This window comes from Leucopleurus acutus, assembly GCF_964270905.1.
Source record: "Leucopleurus acutus genome assembly, chromosome: 11".
In the NCBI taxonomy this organism is placed as follows: Eukaryota; Metazoa; Chordata; class Mammalia; order Artiodactyla; family Delphinidae; genus Leucopleurus; species Leucopleurus acutus.
Window position 1 is genome coordinate 91,952,101 of NC_139152.1, and position 25,923 is coordinate 91,978,023.

Sequence of the window (25,923 nt, forward strand, 5' to 3'; positions counted from 1 at the left end):
AAATAAGTAAATAAATAAGCAAGGCCGAGAATCCACCTCTATTGCTTGCAGTTCGAAGGACTTGATGAACTCACACCTCCAGGTAGGTGTCTGATAATCAGCTGTAATTCTTCAGCAAGAACGTTAGGGGCCAGGGGAAGGTGACAAGGAGGTTCTGACGTCCTGCAATCAGGCTGATTAAACAGATTGGTTTAACCCTATCGTTCTCATTTAGGTCACGAGAGTGAAAATGCTGTTTATTTGCTAGCTTGCTTGTTAACAGTAGAAATTCTCTAAGACTTTGACAAGTGTTAACTACGATAGTTTTGAAATACCCCTCAAATATCCCTTTATTTGTAAATTGTCCCCCCTCCCCCAATACCGACCCTGTTCACCAGTGGCTAAGTCAAGGCGCTTAGGAATAAGAACAGAGGACAAGTCCTCAGGGAGGACTTGGAAGGGGTGGACATGGTTTAGGGAGCAGCTTTCCAGGATTGGGAGGGAAACAGGCAGAGCAAGACGTCACCTGCAGCTTCTCTCCATTATGATCAGACTCTGTGGCCGAGGGGTGTAAAACCTTCCAGCGGGCGCAGCAGGCAGCTGAGAGCAGCAAGGAGGAGGAGAGAACTCCTGACAGGTTGCTTAGGTGGAGAGAGAGACTGAATCACCTCTTCCCTCCCCTGCCAGCCCACCGCAGCGCCCAGGGCCTGAGCGAGGCCTGGCAGATGGACTGCGGGCTGAGGACGAGGGCGGGCTGGATGCCGGTGGCGGAAAGGGGGACCCCTGCAGTCCCTCAGAGCCGGGCTGGCATCACGGAGCCCGCAGAGAGACGCCAGGGGACCTTTCCCCAGCAGGAGGCAGTGAGGGTCCAGCGGGAGGGTGAGGCAAAGGAAGCCTCTGCGCAGGCCAGCCAGACCCCACAGGGGCAACACAGGCCTCCCCAGGCAGATGTCACCTTGGGGCACGGCAAACTTTTATGGAGGAGAGAGAAAAAACCCTGGTTAGAAGGAAACAGCAGCCCCCAAATGGAGTCCCTTATGCTAAACCCACAGTAGCAAAGCAAGACTTGGTACCTACTCTAACTGCAGCTTCAACCCTCCCAGGAACGGAACCTGTCATCAGTCAGCCTAGTGGTCAGCCTGGTGGGGGGATTCCATTCCCCTGAGGAGGTCACCTTGCCTGAAACAACGCATTCTTTGCTAATAAGTTCCTTTTTCCACACTGTTCTGCCTGTAAAAACCTTTCCTTTTCTACAGCTCGGCAGAGCTCCTTTCTGTTTGCTGGAAGGGACACTGCCCAATTCACGAATCAATGAATAAAGACAATTTGATCCTGAAATTTACTCAGTTGGATTTCTTTCTTTTCTTTTTTTTTTTTTGCGGTCCGCGGGCCTCTCACCGCCGTGGCCTCTCCCGTTGCGGAGCACAGGCTCCGGACGCGCAGGCGCAGCGGCCATGGCTCACGGGCGCAGCCGCTCCGCGGCACGTGGGATCCTCCCGGACCGGGGCACGAACCCGCGTCCCCGGCATCGGCACGCGTACTCCCAACCACCGCGCCACCAGGGAAGCCCTGGATTTTTGTCTTTTAACCCCCCGATAAGAAATTGGGGCCTGAATTTGCCCAAACGCTCACCCGCCAATGCCTGACTTTGAAACCATTTCCCATAGGGTTAAAAAAAACCATCCTGAAACTGTGCCCCTCAGGGTTAAAAGAAACTGGTGACTAACAGAAATTCTTGACCTTGTTATAAAGAACAGCAGGTAAGAACAGCTTGTTAAAAACTCCTCCACTTGTAACCTGCCTGCACGGAGCAGCCTGGCTGTAATTATTTGACTCCGTAACCCCCACTTTAGATAGATAACTCTGCCGTGTGCTGTGGGTCACTATAGTAACAGGGCGATGGGCTTAAGTTGTTTTCCAGGAACTTGAATTCGATCGACCCCTGTCCGGTTCAAGCCAGCTAAGAATGGTTGGGACCACCGACCCTAAAACTGGACCTGTGCAGGTGTGCAAGCAACAACATTCTGGCATCAGAGGGCCGAAAACTGCACCCTCAGACGATGCTAAGAGCCCCCATTTTGGAACATGCATCCCATGAAGAAGCATGTGACTCAGACACACGTGCACAGAACCCCAGTCACCTCCACTTCTCCCCACCTCCAATCAGCCTGACCCATGCCTAGGAGCATCCTGCTTCTTTATCCCATAAACATCTCGAGCCCCTCGCATTCAGGGAGGCAGAGCTGAGATTCGCTCTGTCTCCTCGGTTGGCTGCCTGGTGAATAAACTCTTTTTCTCTGTTGCAAACCTCGCCATGGTCAGGCAAACGAACCTGGTTTGGTTAACAACTTTATCCAAAACAGCATTTTTTACATTGCAAGAGACGGAGTTTCCCTGAGGCCAGTTTGTTTCTTCTCAGCAGGTTGGGGACCCTTGAGGAAGGTTAGGTGAGTTTCGGAAGTGAAGCAACTCCACTTCGCGGTCATCTGGGTTACAGGGCGCACTTTTTGTCTCACCGCAGAAGCAGGTCTCCTGCAGGTGACAGATGACTTGCTCACCCAGCATCTCTTGGGGCTATGGTTTCATAAGAGTCTCTATAGTAAATACCCCTCAGGCCAATGGCTGGCCGGTCCCTGAGGCTCCCAGCACTGAGGAGAGGCCAGGATATCTGATGTGTTGCCTGGGAAATCAGCATGGAGGCCCAGATGGCCAGGCGGCCTGGGGTTAGCCAGCCCCACCTCCAGGACATTTTCTGGTCAGTGTCCCCAGGTATAGGAGGCCAGGGCGCCAGGGCTGCAAAGGCCCCTACGGGTCCCACCTCAGGGCCCTCCAGCCTCTCACTCCTGCTCACAGGGCCAGGGAAGGCAGTCAGCCCCGACCCCAAAGACCAAGCCTGGCTGGGTGGGTACTCCTCCTGTAAAGCAAAGCCCCAAGTGTGGCCTCAGGGGGGCTGGGGAGAGGGCCTAGCACCTCTGTTCATATAAATGTGGACAAACCATGCGGCCCCTGGTTCCAGCTTGCGCACGCACGCGCGCGCGCACACACACACACACACACACACACACACACACACGCTCAAATCTCAGCCCATGACTGCATGAGAGGCTATTCCCCCAGACACAGGATGTAGAACTGGGGTTGCCATTTCTTAGTTGTGTGACCATGGGGAAAGCCACCCACTCTCTTGAGGTCTCAGTTTCCTCATCTGAAAAATGGGAGAGTCAGGACCACAGTCCTGTGTCTCAAATCAATGGGGCCAGCTGTGTTTCAGAGTTTCCAATCTGGGGGATTTTAGGAAAGGTCCAGATATTATATATTATGTAACATCCCCAGAAGCCCTCTTGTAGTGTAAACCGTAAAGCTGGGCTTTTGTTGTTCTTGTTGGTAATGCAAGTGCCTGACTTAGGCTTTTTTTTTTTTTTTTTTTTTTTGCGGTACGCGGGCCTCTCACCGCCATGGCCTCTCCCGTCGCGGAGCACAGGCTCCGGACGCGCAGGCCCAGCGCCCATGGCTCACGGGCCCAGCCGCTCCGCGGCACGCGGGATCCTCCTGGACCGGAGCACGAACCCGTGTCCCCTGCATCAGCAGGCGGACCCCCAACCACTGCACCACCAGGGAAGCCCCTGACTTAAGCTTTGATTGCTGAGGCATCCTCGACGAAGATGGTGATCTTGAATAAACACATTGCCAGCCCCAGGGTTAAATAAAAAGCCAGCCACCTCCCCTGCTGAGGCTCCTCGGTTTTAGAGATCTTGGTTGATTTTAATCACTGATGATTTGGGTCCCTTGTTCCCAAGCTTTAAATTTCCCCCGTATGTTTTAAATTCACTGATAAAGAGTGAGCCCTGGAACACTTAGGGTCCCCACTCTCCACCCCAGTATAAGCAGAACCCCAGGCCCTGCTACTCTCTCTCCCTCTCTCTCTCTTTCCTCCCTTCCCCACCTTGACCCCCTCCCCTACCCATGTGACCCAGATGTGTCATATCATTTCCAGGTCCTGTAAGTAATAACCTTTTATTTAATTAATTAATTTATTAAAAATTTTTCTTTTATGTAATTTCCAGGTTCTGTAAGTCATAAACCCTTATTTACTTTTAAGTTTTCTGATGATTATTGCTGAAGGGTGTCTTGCAATCATGAGAACGTTGGGGGCCAGTCCAACCACAACATTGGTTATTAGAAACTGAGAGCAGCCCGGAACACCCTCCTTGGTCAAACACTAGGCATATTTCTTCGGGGAAACTTGAATATTCAAATGAAGGGGGAGGCATCAAAACTAGATACTTGCACCAGTGCAGGTCAGGTTTTACCACCAAATGAATTATGAAAAAATGTTTCCATTTTCAGAGCCTTTATGAATTTCATTCACAGTTACAGAAAAGAGGTCTTAGGCTTTAAGGTCGCCCACCTCGGAGGGCGGATGACAGCACTCGCGGCAGTGAAGCTGAGCAGGGCCCTGGGGGGCTCCCGGGCACGGAAGCCTTTCTTGTTTCTTGTTTGTAGGGAATAGACCCTAACTTCCGTGACCTTCCCTGAGTCCCAAAGGGCAGATTCAAACAGCCGCTAATCAGGGAAGGGAGGGGATGCAGAGACAAGGAAGGGGCAGCTAAGAAACAATAGTGCAGCCTCGGGGCAGGGTCCTCAAGGGATACCTATAACAATACCTTTGAGCTCTTCTATACAACTAAAACCCCCAACAAATAGAAGATGTTCTCTTCATTCCAGAGAAGATCACAGTTGGATAACCTGGGAGCTCATCAGCAGACCATCTGAGGCCAGATTAAAGGAGTGAAGGCCCTGCGCATGCGCATGCGCACACCCTGCTCCTTATCAGCAGCCCTGCCCTTGAACCACTGCTATAAAACTCCTCCCCATTTGCGGTACGCGGGCCTCTCACTGTTGTGGCCTCTCCCATTGCGGAGCACAGGCTCCGGATGCGCAGGCTCAGGGGCCATGGCTCACGGGCCCAGCCGCTCCGCGGCATGTGGGATCCTCCCGGACCGGGGCACGAACCCGTGTCCCCTGCATCGGCAGGCGGACTCTCAACCACTGCGCCACCAGGGAAGCCCCCGGACACGCAGTTTTGAGGGGCATAAGTGTCCCCCTTTGCCTGGCAAAACAATAAAGTTATTCTTTTCTACTTCACCCAAAACTCTGTCTCTGAGGTTTGATTCAGCACCGGTGCCCAGAGGCTGAGTTTTCGGCATCAGCAGGGGCGTTGATGCCTTTGTTGGGCATTGCTTCCTCGCAGGACGTTCCCTCGCTTGCTCCGGGGCTCCTCAACATAGCTCTCCCTCACAAGGGCTAGTTTAATAAATACCCATTTAACAGATGGGGAATTGAGGCAAAGGGCAGTTGAGGCACTGGCCCACAGTGACAGCACTCCAGGTGGTCTGCTCGACTTGAGTCCTTGCAGGACGTAACCACCCTTGTTCTGCCCTTGGCACAGCTAGGACCAGGAGAGGAGAGACTCAGGCCTGACTTGGATTCAGCTGTCCACTTAGTTGCACATCTATTAGAGAAAGAAGCAGAAAGGAATGTAAGAGTTCAAGCCATTTCGCAATAAGCGCCAGGGTCTTCCCAAAAGAGCTGCCTTGGGCATTGGCATTTCTGTGCCTGACTCACTGAACTTGGACCCAGTTTTGCAATCAGAGCCTCGGGCCTTTCCCCTAGTGAGAAGAACCAGCTAGAGGCTCTGCACTTCGTCTTTGTCTTCCTGCAGCCCAGACGCTCACAGCCCCCTGCTGGACCAGAGGCCTCCGGAGAGGAGAGAGCAGAAGGCCCTCGGAACCTGAGGCCACAGTGAGAGCTTCACTGAGAACAGGTGGGACAGCACACCCAGGAGGAGGGCTGATTTGGGGCCTCTAGAGGACAATGTGCCCAAGGGGTTGGCCACCTGCACTTGGTTTGGGAAAAAGAGCTGTTGTCAGGAACCCCCCAGGGGTTCACATCCCCATCCAGCCAGTTCCTAATGTGAGACTGGGTCTGAAGTTCAGCTTCGTTACTTGATAAATCAGGATAGAAATCTCTCCTTCAGGAGTATTTGAAGTTTAAATAAAAGTATGATTAAGCGTATGGTTAGACCAACCAAGTTGCGTCTTCCCCTCCATTGGCTGGGGACTCCAGGATCCTAGACAGAGAGAGAGAGAGAGAGAGAGAGCCTGGACCCCAGAAAGGAGGAGACGGCATGGGCCAAGGCATTTCCCTAGACGTTCTCTGCAGGACTGGTTTAGGGCTGTCATCTTTGTAGAAAAAATGCTGAATGAGTTGTCTCAAAATTGCAACCTGCAGTGTTTCTTGGGTTGTAGGTTTTTTTAGTGTAGTTTGGGAGTAGGGGGTGTTGGTGATAAAGATTAAGAGGATTATCTAAAGCTGTGTTTCAGAGTAACCGACTTTTCTGACGCTGATGGGGTGCGTGAGGGACTTGGTTTGCAGGCAAAGGGGCAGAATACAGTGGAGCTGAAGTCTCCCAAAACTGCAAAGAGAAACTCATAAAAAAAAGCTCTCATATGAGAATAACATCTCTAATCCTCTCCCATCATTTCCAACCCTCTCCCAACATAACATCCTCTGACATCCACTGAGAGAAGGTCAGTAGCGAGGGGATGGAAACTGATGGGACCAAAGGGTTCCCCACTGTCACTATAGCCCTTCGTTCGATAAGACTAATATGAAAAATGAGGGAAGTTTTAGGGGGTGCTGGTAAAGAATGGGGCTCCCCCAGGGTTTCTCAGCCTCAGTACCACTGACATTTTGGGCTGGACCATTCTTTGCTGTGGGGGCCGTCCTGTGCATTGTAGGGTGTCGAGCATCGCTGGCCTCTACCCACTAGATGCCAGTAGCAGTGCCTCCACCGGACCCCTGAATGTCTACAGGCATCACCAATATCCCCCGGGGAGGAAACACACCCCTGATTGAGATCTACCATTCTAGACCTGGCTGGACTCACACTGGGCTCCCCCACTTACCAAGTGCATGTTTTGTAGTGTATTCCTATAATGAAATACTACATAACAATTTTTTTTTTTAATTTATTTTTGGCTGTGTTGGGTCTTCGTTGCTGCACGCGGGCTTCCTCTAGTTGCGGTGAGCGGGGGCAACTCTTCGTTGAGGTGCGCGGGCTTCTCATTGTGGTGGCCTCTCTTGTTGCGGAGCACGGGCTCTAGGCACATGGACTTCACTAGTTGTGGCACATGGGCTCAGTAGTTGTGGCTCGCAGGCTCGGTAGTTGTGGTGCAAGGGCTTAGTTGCTCTGCGGCACGTGGGATCTTCCGGGACCAGAGCTCGAACCCGTGTCCCTTGCATTGGCAGGCAGATTCTTAACCACTGCGCCACCAGAGAAGCCCATGGTAAACATTTTTAAAGCTACTGAACGTTTTTAAAACAACGACAACATGAAAGAATTTCACAGACATTGTGTGGAGCGAAAGAAACCGAACAAATGACTCAATTGACATGAAGTTCAAGACCAGGCAAACTAATCAATGGTTATGGAAATCAGGATAGTGGTTACCTACCCCCCCCCCCCCCCCCCCCCCCCCCCCCCCGCCCGCTACCCCGCCCCCGGGCCAGGTGCAGATTGACCACCAGGGGGTTAAGGGAATCTTCTGTTCTCTATCTTGGTCTGGGAGGTGATGACTCAGGTGTGTAATGTCAGAATGTATTGAGTTGACGACTTCCTTTTGAGTATTTAACCTATATAAGCTCCACCTCAACATAAGATGTAAAAACAGCAGTTTGCAAATATTTTGTACATTGTGTGTTTATTATTATCTTGATTCCGAACCATCTAAAATCCCTCCATCCTTGAATTTCATATGGTTTCGTGGCCCCTGCAGTAAACTTGGTTTCTGTTTCCAACCAGAAAATCCTTTGATGTGTGGCGACAGCTCTCATTCTCCCACAGGCAAAATGAACACGGATTTGATGCCGCAGAATCTGCTGGACACCCAGGCAGGGAAAGCATTCTGCAAGGCTGGTGTCGGTCTGCAAAGGTAAAACCCAGAGCGCTTTTTCCTTGGGGAAAGGGCTACTTCTGCAGAAATGTTTAGGCGTCCTCATGACACGTGACAAACGTGTTCCAAGGGCATCAGCCATAAAGTACGCCCTGCCCTCCAACTGGTCCCCGTTACGTATATATGTCTCCCAGGGGAAAAAATATTCCACCGGCTACATTAAATATTTTGGAGCACGAGTCAAGTTCTTGTCGGGTACATGACATTGGGTAATAGGACTCTGAGGCCAGAAATTGCCCTTTCGGGCCTCACCTCTCTGAGGTTCATGTATCACCAAAAAGACCCTTTAGTGTTACTGCATTCATGAATTGAAGCCCAAGTGTCCATTCATCAGCAGATATAGCATCACCAGCCCAATATGGACAATCAACAAATGTCTGCTGAGGGAATTCGGTGTCACAGAACTCGACTGCAATTTTCACTGTGTCAGGAGGCATCATTACCTAATGCGGGATGCATTTAGTTTAATTTAAAAACACAAGAAGGGAATTCCCTGGCGATCCAGCGGTTAGGACTCAGTGCTCTCACTGCTGGGGCCCTGAGTTTGATCCCTGGTCGGGGAACAAAGATCCCACAAAACACACACACACACACACACACACACACACACACACACACACGAAGCCAAGCTCCTGTTAGCTACCAACCATGTGAAAGACAAAACTTCACAGTGAATGCAAAGTGGCGTTATTGATCTTTTTTTTTTCCTTTGGAATTTTATTTTATTTATTTTTTTTACAGCAGGTTCTTATTAGTTATCTCTCTTGTACATAGTAGTGTACGTATGTCAATCCCAATCTCCCAGTTCATCCCACCACCACCACCCCGCTTTCCCCCCGCGCTGTCGATCTTTGCAGGTACAAATCTCTCTGTTGTGTCTCTTCGTCCCTGCAAACCTGAGGAAGGAGAGATCAGGGTGGGCTGCGTGGTGGCGTCTGTGAAGCTGGGGGTCTCTCAGCAGGGTTATCCTCCCTGCTGCCATCCGCCCCATCCCCACTGCAAGTCCCGGGGTGCTTTTTGCTCTGTCAACTGATTTATGGCTACTGGTTAACTGACAACTGGGCCTAAATTAATTACTTCATTAACACTAAAGGCTTCCTTGGTAGTATATTTGGTTTCTAACCTTTTCCATTGAGGAACTCTGTGTGTGTGTGTGTGTGTGTGTGTGTGTGTGTGTGTGTGTGAAGAGAGATTAAAAAGCAGGTGTATATATACCTCAGTGAGGAATTCCTCACATCAACTGTCCCTGATGAGAGGACAGGCTGGAGCTCTGAGTCCCCATTCAAAGCTGCATGTCAACCTCACACCTTCCTTTGGGTGAGAGCCCTGCCCCGCTCTGGGCTTCTGTTCCCTCCACAGAAAAGTAAAATAGGAAGCTTAGATCTTCCCTAGGGCTCCTTCCAGCTCTGACACCCTCCTGTGGGCCGGGAATCTGTGTCATCACCAGGCCTCCTCAGCTCGCCCTGAAGGCAATGCACCCGGGGCCCTGGGCACCAGGAAAGTTCCTGAAGGAGAGGGCTTTGTTCTCCCCCGAGACTGCTGTCCCATGAAAGCCACACTCAGCTGGGCTGGCAAAAATCCCTCAGGACTGCCTACTGTGAGAAGACGGGGGAGGGGGCTGGGTCCTTTTGTCCCTGATTTCTCCCGTGAAGAGCCAGTTCTGCTCGCGAGAGCAGGAAGAGCCGGCCAAGTGCCAAGGAGAACGTTCAGAGCTTTAGCAGTCATTTCTCTCAGCCCTCTCAGCGTGCAACTCCGGAGGCACAGCAGAGCACTGAATTCAAGTTCATCAAAGTGGAGACTTCCCCGGCGCTCCAGTGGTTAAGACTCTGCGCTTCCCCTGCAGGGGGCAAGGGTTAGATCCCTGGTCCGGGGAACTAAGATCCCACAAGCTGAAAAAAAACCAAGGTCACCAAAGTGGGGGATGCATTATACAATATGGTGCCTCTTCCCCCTCACTCACCTCTACGCGTACGGGACTCCCAACCTCCGGCCCAACAGCTGGACTCTGCTTCCTCCTGTTTTTCCCAGCCCTCTCCCTCCTGGCAATTCGTCCCAGGTTCCTTATCTTGACTTGGATCCTTGCATTTCCCACTGCCCCTCCTCATGACAGTTCCCATAGCCTCTTTGAACAAGGTTGAAAAAGTCCCTCAGCACTAATCCACCTCTTCCATCTCTTGGCCAGGGCTACGTTTCTCCCATTTCCCTCCAGATCCCCCTCTTATGTGCTCTCTTCAGGGAACCAGCAGCTCCCAGCAATGCTCTGGGACTTTTCACAGTTGAGTTAGAGGTAACAGAGATGCTAGGAAGATGCAGGGAGGATTGAAAGTCTGGAGGGGCAAGAACATCCAGAAACCACGTGGGCTTGACTATGAATTTGGCTTTCCCATCCGGGAGACTGAACATCTTTATTTCACTCATCCACAGGGACGAAGATGACATTCTTCCATATGAAGATGTAGAGTGGCAAGATGGTGACCTGTCAGATGAAGAAAGAATATTTTTGGAAGAGTTTCCCATCTTGAAAGGGGAGCTGGAAGTGGGCATCAGAAAGCTTCATACCCTTGCAGACCACGTCGACACAACCCACAGAACACTCACCAAGACCAGCATAGTGGCCAATTCCATCGCTGTGGTCTCAGAAGTCATGAGCATCCTGGGCTTGGTCCTCGCTCCGGCAGTAGCAGGAGGAAGCCTGGTACTCTCCGCTGCTGGTAGAGTTTTGGGGAAAGCAGGGGAGGTCACCAGCATCTTGACCAACGTTCTGGAACGCTTTCACAGTCAAGAAGCCCAAGCTTATGTCGGTAGCCTAGTGCCCACCCGTGCCCAAGAGGTCAGGGGAGCTGGGGCAGCCTATGTCTTGGCTGCCGGAAAGGTGGTCCAGGATTGTGAAAGCACCATCAAGGATATCCGGAAGAGCATCCGTGCCTTTCAGATAGCCAGGGCCAACCCGCGCCTGGCCGCTGCCGCCAAGAATCTCCTGACCACTGGCCAAGTCTCAGCCCGGAGGAGCAGGCAGGTGCAAAGGGCTTTTGAAGGTACCACGCTGGTGATGAAAACAAAGGCTCGCTTGCTGGGTACTGCAATGGCTGGCTTCTCCCTCAGCGTGGTCTTGGCCTCCCTCCTGAAGGACTGGAAACAGCTGAAGGAGGGAACAAAATCAGAGCTTGCGGAAGAGCTAAGGGCGCAGGCTTGGGAGCTGGAAAGGAAGCTGACAGAATTCACCCAGTGCTATGAGAGCCTGCAGCAGAAGGTGAGGCTGTGGTTTCCCTTGTGGGTGGGGCTGGAGGAGGGGGAAGCTTTAACTGGCGCTTATGGGCACCAGGGTTTATGGGAAGGGTGATGAGGAAGCCAGTGTGTGTGTGTGGAGTTTGCATGGATGTTCCCAAGGACGTGGGGTGTCTGGTGGCCCTGAAGGTCCAAACGGTATCATGTTCATCTTGGAGATAGTGGCACCAGTCCTGGAGAGACCTGGTCATGCCTTCTGTCTCTCCCTCGGTGCTCCTTGAGGTCCATGTGCTGGGCAGAGGGTCTTCCCAGTTGTACAGAACAGGACACTGAGCCACAGGGAGTGTTATGGACTGAAACGTGTCCCCCTAACATTTATATGTAGAAGCCCTAAGCCCCAAGGTGACTTTTTGGAGATGGGGGTTTGGGGAGGTGATTTGGGTTGAATGAGTTTGTAGGGGTGGGGCCATAATCCTAGGGGACTGGTGTCCTTGTAAGAGGAGGAGGAAATACAGAGGGCTCTCTCTTTCTCTGCCTGCACTGGCACAGAGGAAAGGCCCTGTGAGGACGAAGCAAGAAGGCAGCTGTCTGCAAGCCAGGGAGAGTCCTCACTGGGAGCTCGATCGGCCAGCACCTGGATCTGAGGCTTGCAGCCTCCAGAACTATGAGAAAATACATTTTTGCTGTTTCATCCCCCAGACTGTGGTGTTCATAAGCGAGCTTATGCAACTTGCCAAATGCTTGCAACTATGTGGAGGGAGAGTCAGGATGACAGCCCGGGAGCCTGACCTCTGAGCCCGGGCCTGGATCTCCACACCATGCTGCCTGGGAGCCTTCTGTAGCTTTCCTTTGATTGGTGTGTGTGTGTGTGTGTTTTCCAGAAACTCTCCCAAGAAAAAAAGCCTGTGAGCTCGTCTTTGGAAGGAACCATGGGGACTGTACCTCTGCCACCAGGGAAAGCAGGATCCCAGGGGACAGGAGAGGATGAAGACAATTGAGCCCAGGGGTCTCTGAGTGGAAGAAAAGGGGACCACGGCGGTGGTGGGGCCAGGTTGGCAGAGGCAATGCCTGGAGACTCAGCAGCTGACAGGTCTACAAGGGTGTTGAGGGCACTGTCAGTGGTGAGTGTCACACTGTAAGTTAAGGGAGGTCAACCTGTCCCATCCCTCCCTCCTTCATGTGTGTAACTCATTTCCTGGACCCCTTCACCGCCCCTGCTCCCTCCCTCGCATGCAGAGTCAGCCCATGTGAAACGTGTATTATTTGACCCCAGGCTCTGTATTAAGTGCTGACACCAGATGGAAGGGCTCTGGGAAAGAAGGGTATGCTGGGTTCTCTCTTTTGTATCAACTCAGCTTGTGTTGGCCCTCTGTCCTCCCCCTCCCCGACCTGGGCAGTAATCGCTGGAGAAGATCCTGGGTTTGCACATAAAAGGATGTCACCGCAACCTGCTCAGCCTGATTCCCATCAGGAAGGAGCCCCTCCATGCTCCCCACAACAGAAGTTCTTGGGCTCCTCAAGACACAGGAACCTGTAGGAACTCTCCTGGCTTCCCCGTTCACCCATCTTACACCTATTTTTTTCTTTTCTATGTTTCAGCTGCTATTTTAAAAGTAGTGTATGGACATTCAGTACAACTTTTTAAAATACAGGAAAGTAAAGAATAGGGGGAAAGGGGCTTCCCTGGTGGCGCAGTAGTTGAGAGTCCGCCTGCCGATGCAGGGGACACGAGTTCATGCCCCGGTCCGGGAGGATCCCATATGCCGCGGAGCGGCTGGGCCCGTGAGCCATGGCCGCTGAGCCTGCGCGTCCGGAGCCTGTGCTTCGCAAAGGGAGAGGCCACAGCAGTGAGAGGGTGCTGGTATTTTGGTGGAGAATTTTCTTTCTGTGCTTTTCTTGCTTTGGACATTACTGCCTGCTGGGGACCCTCTCTCAAGGCTACATTGTAGAGTAGATTTTTTTTCTGTAACTCACTGAGTTTTCTTTCTCTTGCATTCTCAACTCCCTCATTTGCCTACAGATCTATAACTTTCCATTTTGTTGTTTTCACTTAGCAATATTTTCTACCCTTCCATGTTTCACAGAGTTTTTATAGACATTACTTTTCCATGTTGCAAAATATTCTCTTGACTGTACCTACAACGCTTTAATTAGACATATATTAGTCATCATTTTGTTAAGTGGCCCAAACCAATTCAAACTGGCATATGAAAAAGAGAGGAATTTATTGGCTCACGTACTTAAAAAGCTTAAGGGAACAGTGGGCTTCAGGTGTGTGTGGATCCAGAGGCTAAAAATGATGTCATCAAGCATCTGTCTTTCCATTTCTCAGACAGACTTCCGCCACATTCAGGCACCGTGGCCTCAGCACCTCCAGGTGTGCCTGCTGCCAGCTGGGGGACTCCCACACGGAAAGGGGCGGGGCAAAAGTCCAGGGACCCACTCTGACTGGTCAGGACTGGGTCATGTGCCTTTGCTGGTGCTGGTTTCTAGGATGGGCTATGGGAACCCTCTTATGATCTAGGGGTTTTAAGTAGTCACCCCAGGCCGTGTGGTTCCTGCTTTTGTTGCTGTTATAATATTTTCATGAGCATAACAGTAAGTAAACAGCTTTCGCCCCATTTAATGTTGTTCTTTTAGTGTGCACGAGCATCCTTAAAGTTCCGAATAAACATTGTCAGTAATAATACCTGCACAGGGACTTCCCTGGTGGTCCAGTGGTTAAGAATCTGCCTTCCAACATAGGGGACGCAGGTTTGATCCCTGGTCAGGGAACTAAGATCCCACATGCCATGGGGCAACTAAGCCTACACGCTGCAACTACTGAGCCCGTGGGCTCTGGAGCCCACGTGCCGCAACTAGAGAAGCCTGCATGCCGCAACAAAGAGCCCACTCGCCACAATGAAAGATCCCGCATGCTGCAATGAAGATCCAATGCAGCCAAATAAATAAATATTCTTTTTAAATTAACAAATAAAAAAAATAATACCTGCACAAAATACGTAGTCACGAAGCTTGGGGTTTTGTTTGTTTTGTGGAAAGTTTTGAAGAAAAAAAGAAAAGAAGGAATCAGAATGGAAACTCAAGACTCATCTCTGACACTTATTTGCCTGGTCCCATTTCTGAGTTTTGGTTTCTTCAGCCACAAAATAAGTGTAGCCTGAATAAAATCCAGGACTCCTTCTGGGTGCAGACTTGCAGGCACCAGGCTCACAGCAATCTGGGAGAAAATACCCTTGACAGAAACTTGAAGAATCCTTACTAATGCTCTGAGCCAGCACCAGAGGGGGTGGGAGAGGCTCAGCTTTCCCTTGTCACCTGCTTCTCTGGTTCCCAGATTCTTCCACAGGGGCAGAAGCTTCTGGAAAAAAGACTTTCCTCTTGCTCCCTCTCTCTGGCCCATACTTCCTGCCTCACAGCCCAAGCAGCTCCTCTGCTCTCTTCCTCCCTGAAATGCTTTCAGCACCCAGCTGCTTCCCTATCAGGATCTACTTCCTGGAAGCACGCTCTTCTACATCACCTGGAATTCTGGTGAACAAACACCTTCCCCTCATTTCATCTCCCCACTAGTTAAGTCTTTGCCCTCCTGGCCAAGAGAAGCCCGTCAACTCCCCGTGTTACTCGGGGCAACCCCACACCCGCCACTGTCTTCCTCTCTCTTCTGGGTTAAGTGGGGTTCTTCATGAGTGCCCCCGAGGTGGAACAAGGCCCTCCATCACAGTCAGTCAGGAGTTCTGAGAAACCTAGTAGCTCTGAGGTGTAATCTACAGTTTAGGAAGAGGAGGAGGACACACGCAATCACATGCCCTGGTGAGAGGGAGCGATCAGCTACCAGACACCCTTGATACACTCCCCCTGCACCCCCCAGTGTCCTCTGGCTACCTCTTGTCTGTAGAAAAACTTTAGCTTCCTAAGCCTTCCCGAAGCTCCAGAGAAATTAATCAGAGAAGTGAGAAAATGTAGAAAGAAAGGAAAACAGTCAAGCAAGACAAAATAATAATAGTTTAGCCATTAAACAAAGTCAAGGACATTTCGTTCCTCCTCACGGGCTGTAGATAATACTCTGAGCCCTTGAGCTGTCTTGCAGATACTGAAGCCCCCACCAGGTGGGAGAAGTTAACTGCATGCTACCCGCAAGCATGCAGACCCCAGACCAGTTAGAACCAGATGGTGGATGATGTTGACTCCTGATTACCTCACCACCCACCAATCAGAAGAATGTCCACGTGCTGATCACACACTGCACCACCCACCTCCCTCACCTTGTCTTTAAAAACCTGTCCCTGAAACCCATCGGGGAGTTCGGGTCTTTTGAGCACTAGCGCCTAGACTCCTTGCCTGGTGCCTGCAATGAACGCTGCACTTTCCTTCACCACAACTCGGTGTCAGTAGGTTGGCTTTACCGTGCATGGGTGGGCAGACCCAAGTTTGGTTCCTTCCGTTACTTCCTAACCTTTTAAAAATTAAAAGAAATCAAAATCTTTTAAAGTCCAAAAGAATCAAAGACCAAAATCAAATTCTCTTCTAGAGTCCAATGCAGTTTTTAAAATCAAGAAATCATCCTCCCCAAAGTCTTATTTTGGCCAGTTTCAGCGAATGGCATTCTTTTATTTAAGTTCTTTAATTTAGGAGTAATTTCAAACATACAGAAGAGTTCAAGAATAGTAGAAAGAACTCCCATACGCATCCTTTCACCCAGATTCACAACCATGAACATTTTGTCCCTGTGCCAGTTATCAATGTGTTACTTCTCCGCTCCAAATCCACCCTTAAGTGCACTGCCTGGGACCCAGCACTGGACCCTCTTGACTGTTCTCCTCTGACAGCTAGCTCTGGGTTAAGCTTCGTCAGTAGAGGGCACACTGCAGGGGAAGGGGTGTGGCCTCTTTCCTTATCCCAGTGGAGCTCAGTCATCAGGTGGACAGCCAGTGAGCTCAACATCAGCCCCAGAGACAACTTCCTATGAGCTCCAAGGATGTCCCAGGTTCAAGATCAGCCCCAGAGGCAATTTCCTGTGAGTTCCCCAAATGCCACAGCCAGCTTCCCAGCTGAGGCTTTCCCTGAAGGTGGCTTCTGCCCAGTTGGATTCCCAGTGTGGTCAGCAACAGCCCCCTCTACCTTGTGAGTTTTTGTCTGCCCTCCAATGGGCAGGAATGAGGTGCCATTCCAGTTTCTCATGCATTTTTCTATTGGACTATTTGTTTTTTTTAAATGAACTTGTTGGAGTTCTTCAAACTTTCTGGATACGGGCCTTGGGATCATCAGGGGACCATGCAGAAATGAAAATGGAGGTGGAGGCTGGAAATAGGGCTCACGTCAAGTGGACCATAGGGGTCATAGTAAAAAGCCTGGACTTGGACTTGAAAGCCAGGGGCATCCTGAGAAGCATTTCTTGCCACTGAGTTTCTTGCCAAGTTTGATCTAGGACTGGCAATGGCAGAGCTTCCTGGGAGTTTGGTTAGAAATGCAGAATTTCAGGCATCTGAAACTGAATCAGCCATCGGACAAGATCCCTGGGGACTTGTGTGTACATTAAGTCTGAGAAGTGCTGCTCTATGAGGAAGCCGCAGCATCACTGCAGCTGAAAGGGAGGAAAGGGGCAGAGCTGTCCTCGGACATGGTTCTGGTCCAAGGTAAATACACTCTTTCCTCTGATCTGTTCACTATCTGAGCCCCTTTTCCTGCTGAGAAGGCCAAAATATGTATTCACCTCCCCCGACCTGGTGATAAGCAGCTATTTTTTTCCTGAGAGCTCTGTCCACTGCCCAGGCAACACTGCAGACGGTGGTCAGCTGTGGCTCAGACCCTTGGAAACACAGCTCAAAGCTGTCTCATCACATCTGCCTCACTTTCCAAAGTTAGAGATGTGTCTTGAAGTTGTGGGGACCCAGCATAGAAGCAAAACGTGGACCAACCTGCAACCACGTGCTGCGCTCACCGGGAGAGATGCCTGGGTGAGTACATTCTCCCCACTGATCCGGCCTTTCCTTGGCTGTGAGATGTGAGGAACGTAAACGCACTGACCTTACATGTTGTTTGGAGCAACATGGAAGAAAATGGATGTAAAGTCCCTTATTTTGTCCTTAATAATGTGCCAGTCAAAATACTTGTTTGTATGGTGACTGCCGTGAGTGGTGGAAGAAAAAGAGATTTGTATCCTCTCTCTTGCTTATCTGAAGTGTTGGCACCTCTTATAACGATCATGTAAAAGGTAAATAGGTTTTGAACACAAAGCTGAAAGATAAAACCGTTGTCAGTTTCCAGATGAATTCTAAGAAGTAAATCTAAGCTATCGTGGGTCAAAACATCTTTTCTTCTGTAATCCTGAGAACTAATAGCACGCCAAAAATTATCCTGGAAAAGGAAAATTACGAAATTATCACATGCACACCCACTTGCGGACCCTCTGAAGATTTCTCTCCTGGCAGCTTCTGTAGCTGCTGCTTGGTTGTTCTTGTGCTGAGGGTTATTATGGATGGAAATTTTTTTTTTTTTTTTTTTGCATTTTATCTTTAGATATTTGTTCTGTTCACGTTTCTCAGTTTTCTTCTCTGGGGATTCCAATGAGCGTACGTTGGAGTTTTGCCTTTAGTTCATGTATTTTTGCCAAACCTTTTTAGCATTTCATTTGCACTTCATTTTGCTTACTTTTCTCATCTCTGTCTTTGGTGTTGCTTAGTTGTTGTTTTTTTTTTAAGTAGTGTCTCTTCTTGTATGAATTCCAGTAAGCATTTGCTTCTGTGACAGATTTACTTTTCTCTTCTTTTCTTTCCTAAGCTCTACCAGTTTCCAGTGAATTCCTCCTGTTGTCTAGCTGTGATTCCCTTGAGCCCTCAGATCTCTGTTTTACAACCTTGCGTTGTAGAGGAAATTGCTTCACTAACTTTAAGAAAATTAATTGCAAAATAATTGTTCACGATTTTCATCAGCTTTTTGGCTTCACTTTTCTGGTGTGTGCTCTTGATCTGCTGTTTGTTTTTGTTGTTGTTACTATCTTCCTTTTTGTCTTGTAATTTTTTTATTGTGGTAAAATATATATCACATAAAATTGATCATTTCATCAGTGGCATTAAGCAACTTCATATTGCTGTGCAACCATCACCCACCACCCATCTTCAGAACATTTTCGTCTTCTCAAGCTGAAACTCTGTCCCCATTAAACGCTAGCTCCTCATTCTCCCTGCCCCTCAGCCCCTGGAAACCACCCTTCCACTTTATATCTTTATAAATTTGAATATATATATATTTTTTGGTCACACCACATGGCACGCAGAATTTTAGTTCCCCGACCAGGGATTGAACCCAGGCCCCCCGGCAGTGGAAGAGCAGAGTCCTAACCACTGGATCGCCAGGGAAGCCCCTAACTTTGACTGTTCTAGGAGCCTCAGATAAATGGAATCATACAATATTTGGCTTTTGTGACTGACTTATTTCACTTAGTTATGTTGAAATAACTTTCTAGGTTCAAGATACTCCTGCCTGGGGTGACTGTCAGTAAATTGAAACTTAGATAACTTTCCTGTTCCTGTAAACGGTCTGCTTGACCAGAAATGCAGTATATCCAGCCAGCCGAACCCCGAACACCAAGCCAACTCTGGGCCTTCTCACCCCAAACAAGGTCGACTATGTGGCCTCAGTCAATCAGATATTTTGGATTTTTCTTCCTTGTTCTTTATACTCTACCCTTATAGACACTTCTTGCCTTCCACTCCATTTTACACTTCTCCAAAAGGACGCTGTCTGCTTCATGAAGTGTTAAATAAAGTTTATTTGTATCACCTAAATTTTCTTCTTTACTCATTTTTTAAATAGTTAGTATGATGTCTTCAAGGTTCATCCATGTATTTTCCTTGTCAGAATTTAATTTCTTCTTAAGACTGAATCATATTTCATTGTATGGATGGACCACTTTTTATTCAGCCATTAACGGGCATTTGGGTTGTTTCCGCCTTTAGCTATTGTGAATAATGCTGACATGAACATGGATACACAAATATCTGTTCTAGACCATACTTTCAGTTCTTTTGGATATATAACCAGAAGTGGAATTCCTGGATCACGTGGTCATTATAATTTTATTATTTTTTGGTAACTGCTGTACCACTGGCAGTGGCTGCACCGTTTTATATTCCTGCCAGCGATGCACAAGGGTTCCAGTTTCTCCACGGTCTTGCCAACACTTGCTATTCTCTGGGATTTTTGTTTTTTTGTTTTTGTTTTTATGAGTCATCCTTTGGGTGTGAGGTGGTATCTCACTGTGGTTTGGATTTGCATCGCCCTTAATGATTAGTGATGCTGAGCGTCTTTTCATGTGCTTATTGGCCATTTGTGTATCTTCTTTGGAAAAATGTCTATTCAAGTGCTTTGCCATTTTTCAATTGGGTTGATTGTTTTTTGTTGTTCTTGGGTTAATATATACTTTTTTAATTAATTACTTTTATCTATTTATTTTTGGCTGCGTTGGGTCTTCACTGCTACACGCGGGCTTTCTCTAGTTGCGGTGAGTGGGGGCTACTCTTTGTTGCAGTGCGCAGGCTTCTCATTGCAGTGGCTTCTCTTGTTGCAGATCACAGGCTCTAGGCCTGCGGGCTTCAGTAGTTGTGGCACACGGGCTTAGTTGCTCTGCAGCATGTGGGATCTTCCCAGACCAGGGCTCGAACCCGTGTCCCCTGAATTGGCAGGCAGATTCTTAACCACACCATCACCAGGGAAGCCCTTGGGTTAATATTTTTTGTGTGGACCTTGTGTTCTTTGCTTTTTCTCTTGGGCCAGCTTTTTGTGGGAGATTCAAATAGGGAAGAAACCTGGTCTGTGTTCTAGACTAGCAGAACTGTGCTTTCTGATCTAGAACCTTCTACGCGAGTGTTCAGCCTTTATTTCTCCTCAGGCAATGGAATTGGTCAGTTTTCAGATTCTTCACCATGCAGGTTCTTTTCTCCTTTCTGTCTCGAGGACAATTACTTCCTACAAATATGACTTGTCTTACTACGTTTCCTCCTTTAGTCTTATCTTCAGTGCTTCTTGGAACCAATCCAGATTCAGTGAGAACTTTATTCTTACTATTTTTTAAAAAAAGGATTTTAGGGGATTCCCTGGCGGACCAGTGGTTAGGACTCAGGGCTTTCACTGCCATGGCCTGGGTTCAGTCCCTGGTCAGGGAACTAAGATCCTACAAGTGGCACAGCAAAAAAAGCGGGGTGGGGGGGGGATTTTAGTTTTGCACTGTGGGAATTCCCTCCTCTTGAAGAGACACATTTTTTCCTGAAATCTGAACTCATCGCCCGCTTTTTCTGAAATCTGCAATTATCAGCATCCTCTCCCCTTTTCTCCCCAAACCCTGGTCCTTCCCATTGCTTTTGGCATCCTTTTAATCTATTTTATCTAGTTTCCCTAATTTCTAATAGATGGTGCCTGTATCGTTTCTTTGTTGCTTTGGACAATTGCTAAGAGAAGAGACACTGATAACTTTACACCAGAAGTTCTTGCAAAACTTTCTGAGCGTCACCCTCCTGCCTCTTGGGCAACTTCCTTTCAGAGTCTTTAAAAGGTGCCTTTTGTTCCTCAGTTCCCTTCCCCAGGGTTCCATCCTCAGCACTCTTTCCTCTTCTAAGTTCACCGTCTTCCATGAGCTTCATGTGAACTCCCAGGCCTGAGTCACTAGGTCTCAGCTCTGTCTGAAGCCACGGCCTCTCTGAATGACTATGGGGTCTGTTTTCTCCTTTACGGGGTGAAGCTGCATCTCTTCTGGTCCAGCACCCCTTGTCATCTGTAGAGAGAGAAGTGCCCAGGAGCCCTCGGAAGCACCATGACTACAGCCCCGACTGGAATCCACCCAGGAAACCCTCCCCTTTCCTCGGCAAATTCTTTTGACCACAGTGCACTGTCTTGACCTACAGCTGGTGACACTGGGGATTGGGGAGTGACTCGGGCCCTTGTTGTGAGTGATCCCAGCTCCTAAAGTGAAGGTGAGGGTCTGATGTCCCATGCCTGCCCTATTTCCCATGAGACCTTCCTACAATTACAGACATCTCATCCTGGGTCCCTTAGCTACAGGGACCATATTTTATGAAGCCCAAATCAGAATGTCTATTCAGAGCAGAATGCAACATCTCTGTTGCCCCCTCTGGCTCCTGCGACTCTCAGCTGGCAGCCTGCTGTGGTCAGTTTGGAGGACATCACCTGGTTGTGCAGTCGGACCCCCCAGCAGTGCCTGAACTTGGCCTTGGTCCAGCCATACCTCCTTACTCAGTGGTCCTTGATGGAGGTATTAGCACAAGAGACAATGGCAGAGGGAAAGCAGAAATCACATCCTCTTCTCCTGGTTTGGACCTGAATCTGCAGAGCAGAGTCTCTAGCAAAATGGATTTAATTATGTGGTTTCAGTCCAAGAGAGCCTCTCCTTCACTCCAAGCCCAAGCCCGGGTTCCAGGAGTGCACTGGCCTCCAGCTGGTGAATGGGGAAGGGAGGGAGGAGAGATGAGGGCGCGAGGCAGAGACGCTCAGCCAGCAGCCACTCCTCGAGGATGGAGGAGGAAGCGGAGAGATAGGGTTCCCCGCGTTTGTGTGCGGGCCTGAGTGGCCACTGCCGGGGCCAGATGTGGCCCCTCGGTGTCAGGGAGTCTAAGCCAGAGGAGTATGATTGATGCCTTCTTTGGGAGAACTGAAGCAAAGCAAGCTTCTTCCCAGGTAGTGGGATATTCTGAGCTTTCCCAGCAGAAGATACGTTGTAGCTGCAGAAATGTGATGGAACAGGAAACAGGATGACTCCTGAAACTAGCTGGGAAAGTGGTGAAACACAGTCAGGGTTCTATTTCACCTCTACTCCTATGTATAAATCACAAACGTCTCAGAGGATATTTATTAAAACGGTAAGGAGGGCTTCCCTGGTGGCGCAGTGGTGGAGAGTCCGCCTGCCGATGCAGGGGACGCGGGTTCGTGCCCCGGTCCGGGAAGATCCCACGTGCCGCGGAGCGGCTGGGTCCGTGAGCCATGGCCGCTGAGCCTGCGCGTCCGGAGCCTGTGCTCCGCCACGGGAGAGGCCACAACAGTGAGAGGCCCGCGTACTGCAAAAAAAGAACAAAAACAAAAAACAAAAAAAGGTAAGGAAACGGCCCATCTCCTGGAGACCCAGCACCACCGCCTCAGTGCAATGGGTCTCCCACCCCCATCCTTTGACTTGATTCTGCCCTTGCTCTGCCTTAGTCCTATTCACTCCCCACTCCCCTCTTCCCCAAAATAAAATAGAGTTCTCTCTCCAAGATCTATTCTGAGCCAGGACAGGGGAGAGAGTCAATCATGATTCTAAACATAAAAAACATAGCATCATGAACTAGGAGCCCTTATTCTAATGTGTCCCCAGTAGCTGTCATTTATCAGGTACATGGAGATAAGAAAGCAGAGACATTTCTACCTTCCAGAAGCTGTTCTGCGCAGCCATGCTGAAATCTATTCACCATGCCTGCCTGTGAAGAATATAAAAAGAGAGTAAAGAAATAAAAAGCAGAATTCCTCAAGTAGGGTGACACGAATCAAAGTGGAACAATTATGACCATAAATAATAATAATTAATATTAATAGCATTAATAAGTAAAGAGTATCAAACTGGGTGAAAAGTAGATTGGAATAATTTTCTGCCTACAAGAGCTATCCTGAAATAAAATGCCACAAAAGGCCAAAATAACAGGTTAGAAAAACTTGTCACATAAAAATTTTTAAATAGATGACAATATTAATATTTAACAACAATTTATCCAACCTTTGTTTGTCTTACTAGGTGCTCAGCAGTGTTCCTTGCACTAAATGAATTTTATCCAAGTTGGAGATTTTATAATGCTAAAAGAGTGAGTCATAAAGATATCGCTTTTTTTTTTTTTTTTACCATATTGGTTTTTATTATGAAATCAGCACATGATTCTTGCAACAAATTTCAATAAGACAGATGAGTGAAAGGCAGGTGTGGGTCTTCCCTCCTGGCAACCTTCCCCAGGCTGAACCTGCTCAGCTGTATCTCCTTCCAGAATTTCCCCCTAGTCTTTTGCCACATGTTCAATACTTAAAAAAAAAAAAAAAAAATCGAGATCATATTCTTCAACATTTTTTCTTTTACTTAATATATCCTGTGTCTCTTTGCAAGTCAGTTCATATAGATTTGCCTTGTTCTTTTTCACGTCCATAAGCTTTTATTCTGGGGCTTCCCTGGTGGCGCAGTGGTTAAGAATCCACCTGTCAATGCCGGCGACATGGGTTCAAGCCCTCGTCCGGGAAGATCCCACATGCTGCGGAGCAACTAAGCCCGTGTGCCACAACTACTGAGCCTGTGCACTAGAGCCCTTGAGCCACAACTACTGAAGCTCATGCACTTAGAGCCCAGCTCTGCAACAAGAGAAGCCACAGCAATGAGAAGCCCGCACACCATAACGAAGAGTAGCGCCTGCTCACGGCAACTAGAGAAAGCCCGCACACTGCAACGAAGACCCAACACAGCCAAAAATAAATAAACAAATAAATAGACATACATAAGCATTTATTTAATACTGATGTCTTTTAATGTAAACAGTCCCCCTGCACGGATATTTCAGATTGCTTCCATTCTTTTCACCACTTCAAGGAACTGGTGAACATCTTTACATGTGTTTCTCTGTGTACATGTCATTGTAGGATGAATTTCTAGAGGGAGGGTATTGAGTTTCAGGCATAGGTACTTTTTATGTTGTGAGATACTCCACATCATCCTTCCAGAAGTTATATCGTTTTATATCCAACCAAGTGTCTGAGGGTGGACACGCCCCTCTTTCTTTCTCAGCAACATAGGATGCTTTCATTCTTTTTACTTTTGCCAAAATGATCAAAGAAGTGGTGTCTTGCTGAGGTCTAAATTTGCATTTATTGGCTACTAATGATGTTAAGCATCTTTTCATATATTTACTGGCCATTGTATTTCAACTTCTGTGAAACGCCTTTTCAAAGGACACGAGAGATACCTGTTTACAGAAAATGAGAACCAAGTGCAGTTTGAAATGTCAAGGGTTTGTTATTACTTCTCAAGTCTTCAAAAAAGAATAGGCGTGGAGGTGGGCTGGGAGAGCCATTTTTCAAGAGTGGGGAAGAGAAATGAAGTCACGTTTATGACTCACATTAACAACTTAAAAAAATCAAAAGCATCCCATGAAGATGTGGCAAATGTAAGGAAATCTGTACGTTTTTTAAGCTTTCAGAAAATAAGCAATTTTGATGCTACATAAATTGTCCCAGAAATAGAAAACACAATATGCTACTGAGTTTATTCTGTGAAGCAAATATAACACTAATAATAAACCTTGATTACAAGGAAAGACAACTATAGCTCTTTATCATTTGTGGCTCTAAGATGAATATACTGAACACACTAATAGAAAATATAAATCTACAACATACTGATGCAAAATTCTACAGTGACAAAGTTGGGGTTTCCGTGAAATATAAGGATAATTTGATATACGGAAATTTATGCACATAATATACTATATTCATGGGATAAATAAAAAAGGAAAATGATGACCATCTCATTAGAGTCGGAAAATTCAGCACCTAATCCTAATAAAATATTTAAATCTAGGAATAAAACATAACGCCTTTTCATGAAGAGAAGTGGTTTTTGTAAACTAGCTGCTGACAATACTGGAAGTCAATTTCATAAAATTAAATAATTTAAGAATTCAAGCTAATGCAATAAAGTATGGAACCAAAATAAGAAAAATAAGTACTGAAAAAACAGGAAAGAAAACCAGCATTAGGTATTCATGAAACATTCATTTCATAGCTATTACAATTAGGAAAAATTCAGCAAAACAAAAGGGAAGTATTAAAAATGAATAATATTTCTACTGAGTAAAAAAACAAGTTAGAAAACACAGCATTATATTATTCATAATCGCCTCAAAACAATTTAAGGTATCAAGGAAATAATGTTGGCACGAAATGCAAAGAGGTAACAAATTTTACTTAAAAGAAAAATGAAAACCAGAAGCCCTGGGAGGCCATACGGTGTTGCTAGATTAATCAGGATATATCTTCAGACCTTCTCAATGGTCCCCATCTGCAAATGCAACAGCAAGTAACTTCCTTCGTCAAGTTAACTAGAAAGATAAGTAGCCCCCAGTCCCTGCATGGGAGATCCTCTGCAGAGAACTGCACGAAGCCAGAGAACAGAGCGGGGCATGGAGCTGATCGCTGACCAGAGTGCAGGCAGCAACCAGAACAAGTTGGTGCCGTTATATGAAGGACTCATAAGGGCGACAGAAACATGAAGACCCCAACGTGCCACCTATAAGGGAGTGTTTCTATAAACACGAAGGTACATCCCCTCTTGATGAAATGGCATAGAGTCATCAAAAATAACCTTGGGCTTCCCTGGTGACGCAGTGGTTGAGAGTCCGCCTGCCGATGCAGGGGACACGGGTTCGTGCCCCGGTGCGTGAAGGTCCCACGTGCCGCGGAGCGGCTGGGCCCGTGAACCATGGCCGCTGAGCCTGCGCGTCCGGAGCCTGTGCTCCGCGACGGGAGAGGCCACAACAGTGAGAGGCCCGCGTACCGCAAAAAAAAAAAAAAAAAAAAAAAAAATCCTTATGACAACTGTGTAGCAATATGAAAAATACTTGTCTTATAATACTACATTTTAAAAGTAAGACACACTATGATAAGTATGTAATAAAAGCCATGCGAAAAA

At 48.1% G+C, this 25,923-nt stretch overlaps 1 protein-coding gene across 2 annotated transcripts; it reads left to right on the forward strand.

Moving 5' to 3' along the window:
- The first annotated feature begins 5,722 nt into the window (after positions 1 to 5,722).
- LOC309968540 (apolipoprotein L6-like) lies at positions 5,723 to 12,580 on the forward strand. Of its 2 annotated transcripts, none has more exons than XM_082849813.1 (4): positions 5,723 to 5,803; positions 7,844 to 7,973; positions 10,419 to 11,244; positions 12,101 to 12,580. In XM_082849813.1, the coding sequence occupies exons 2-4, from the start codon at positions 7,855 to 7,857 to the stop codon at positions 12,215 to 12,217; spliced, it is 1,062 nt and encodes a 353-aa protein (XP_082705939.1). In that variant the 5' UTR covers positions 5,723 to 5,803; positions 7,844 to 7,854; the 3' UTR covers positions 12,218 to 12,580. The 2 variants fall into 2 exon arrangements, with proteins under 2 accessions (XP_082705939.1, XP_082705940.1); XM_082849814.1 differs by having other exon boundaries at positions 5,724 to 5,803; positions 7,886 to 7,973.
- The last annotated feature ends 13,343 nt before the right edge of the window (positions 12,581 to 25,923 follow it).

Excerpts from the sequence above, each read along its gene's own strand:
- LOC309968540 (XM_082849813.1), top strand. The coding sequence starts at position 7,855 with ATGTGTGGCGACAGCTCTCATTCTCCCACAGGCAAAATGAACACGGAT. Across the intron at positions 7,974-10,418 it reads GCTGGTGTCGGTCTGCAAAG|GGACGAAGATGACATTCTTC; the intron begins GTAAAACCCAGA and ends ACTCATCCACAG. Across the intron at positions 11,245-12,100 it reads ATGAGAGCCTGCAGCAGAAG|AAACTCTCCCAAGAAAAAAA; the intron begins GTGAGGCTGTGG and ends TGTGTTTTCCAG.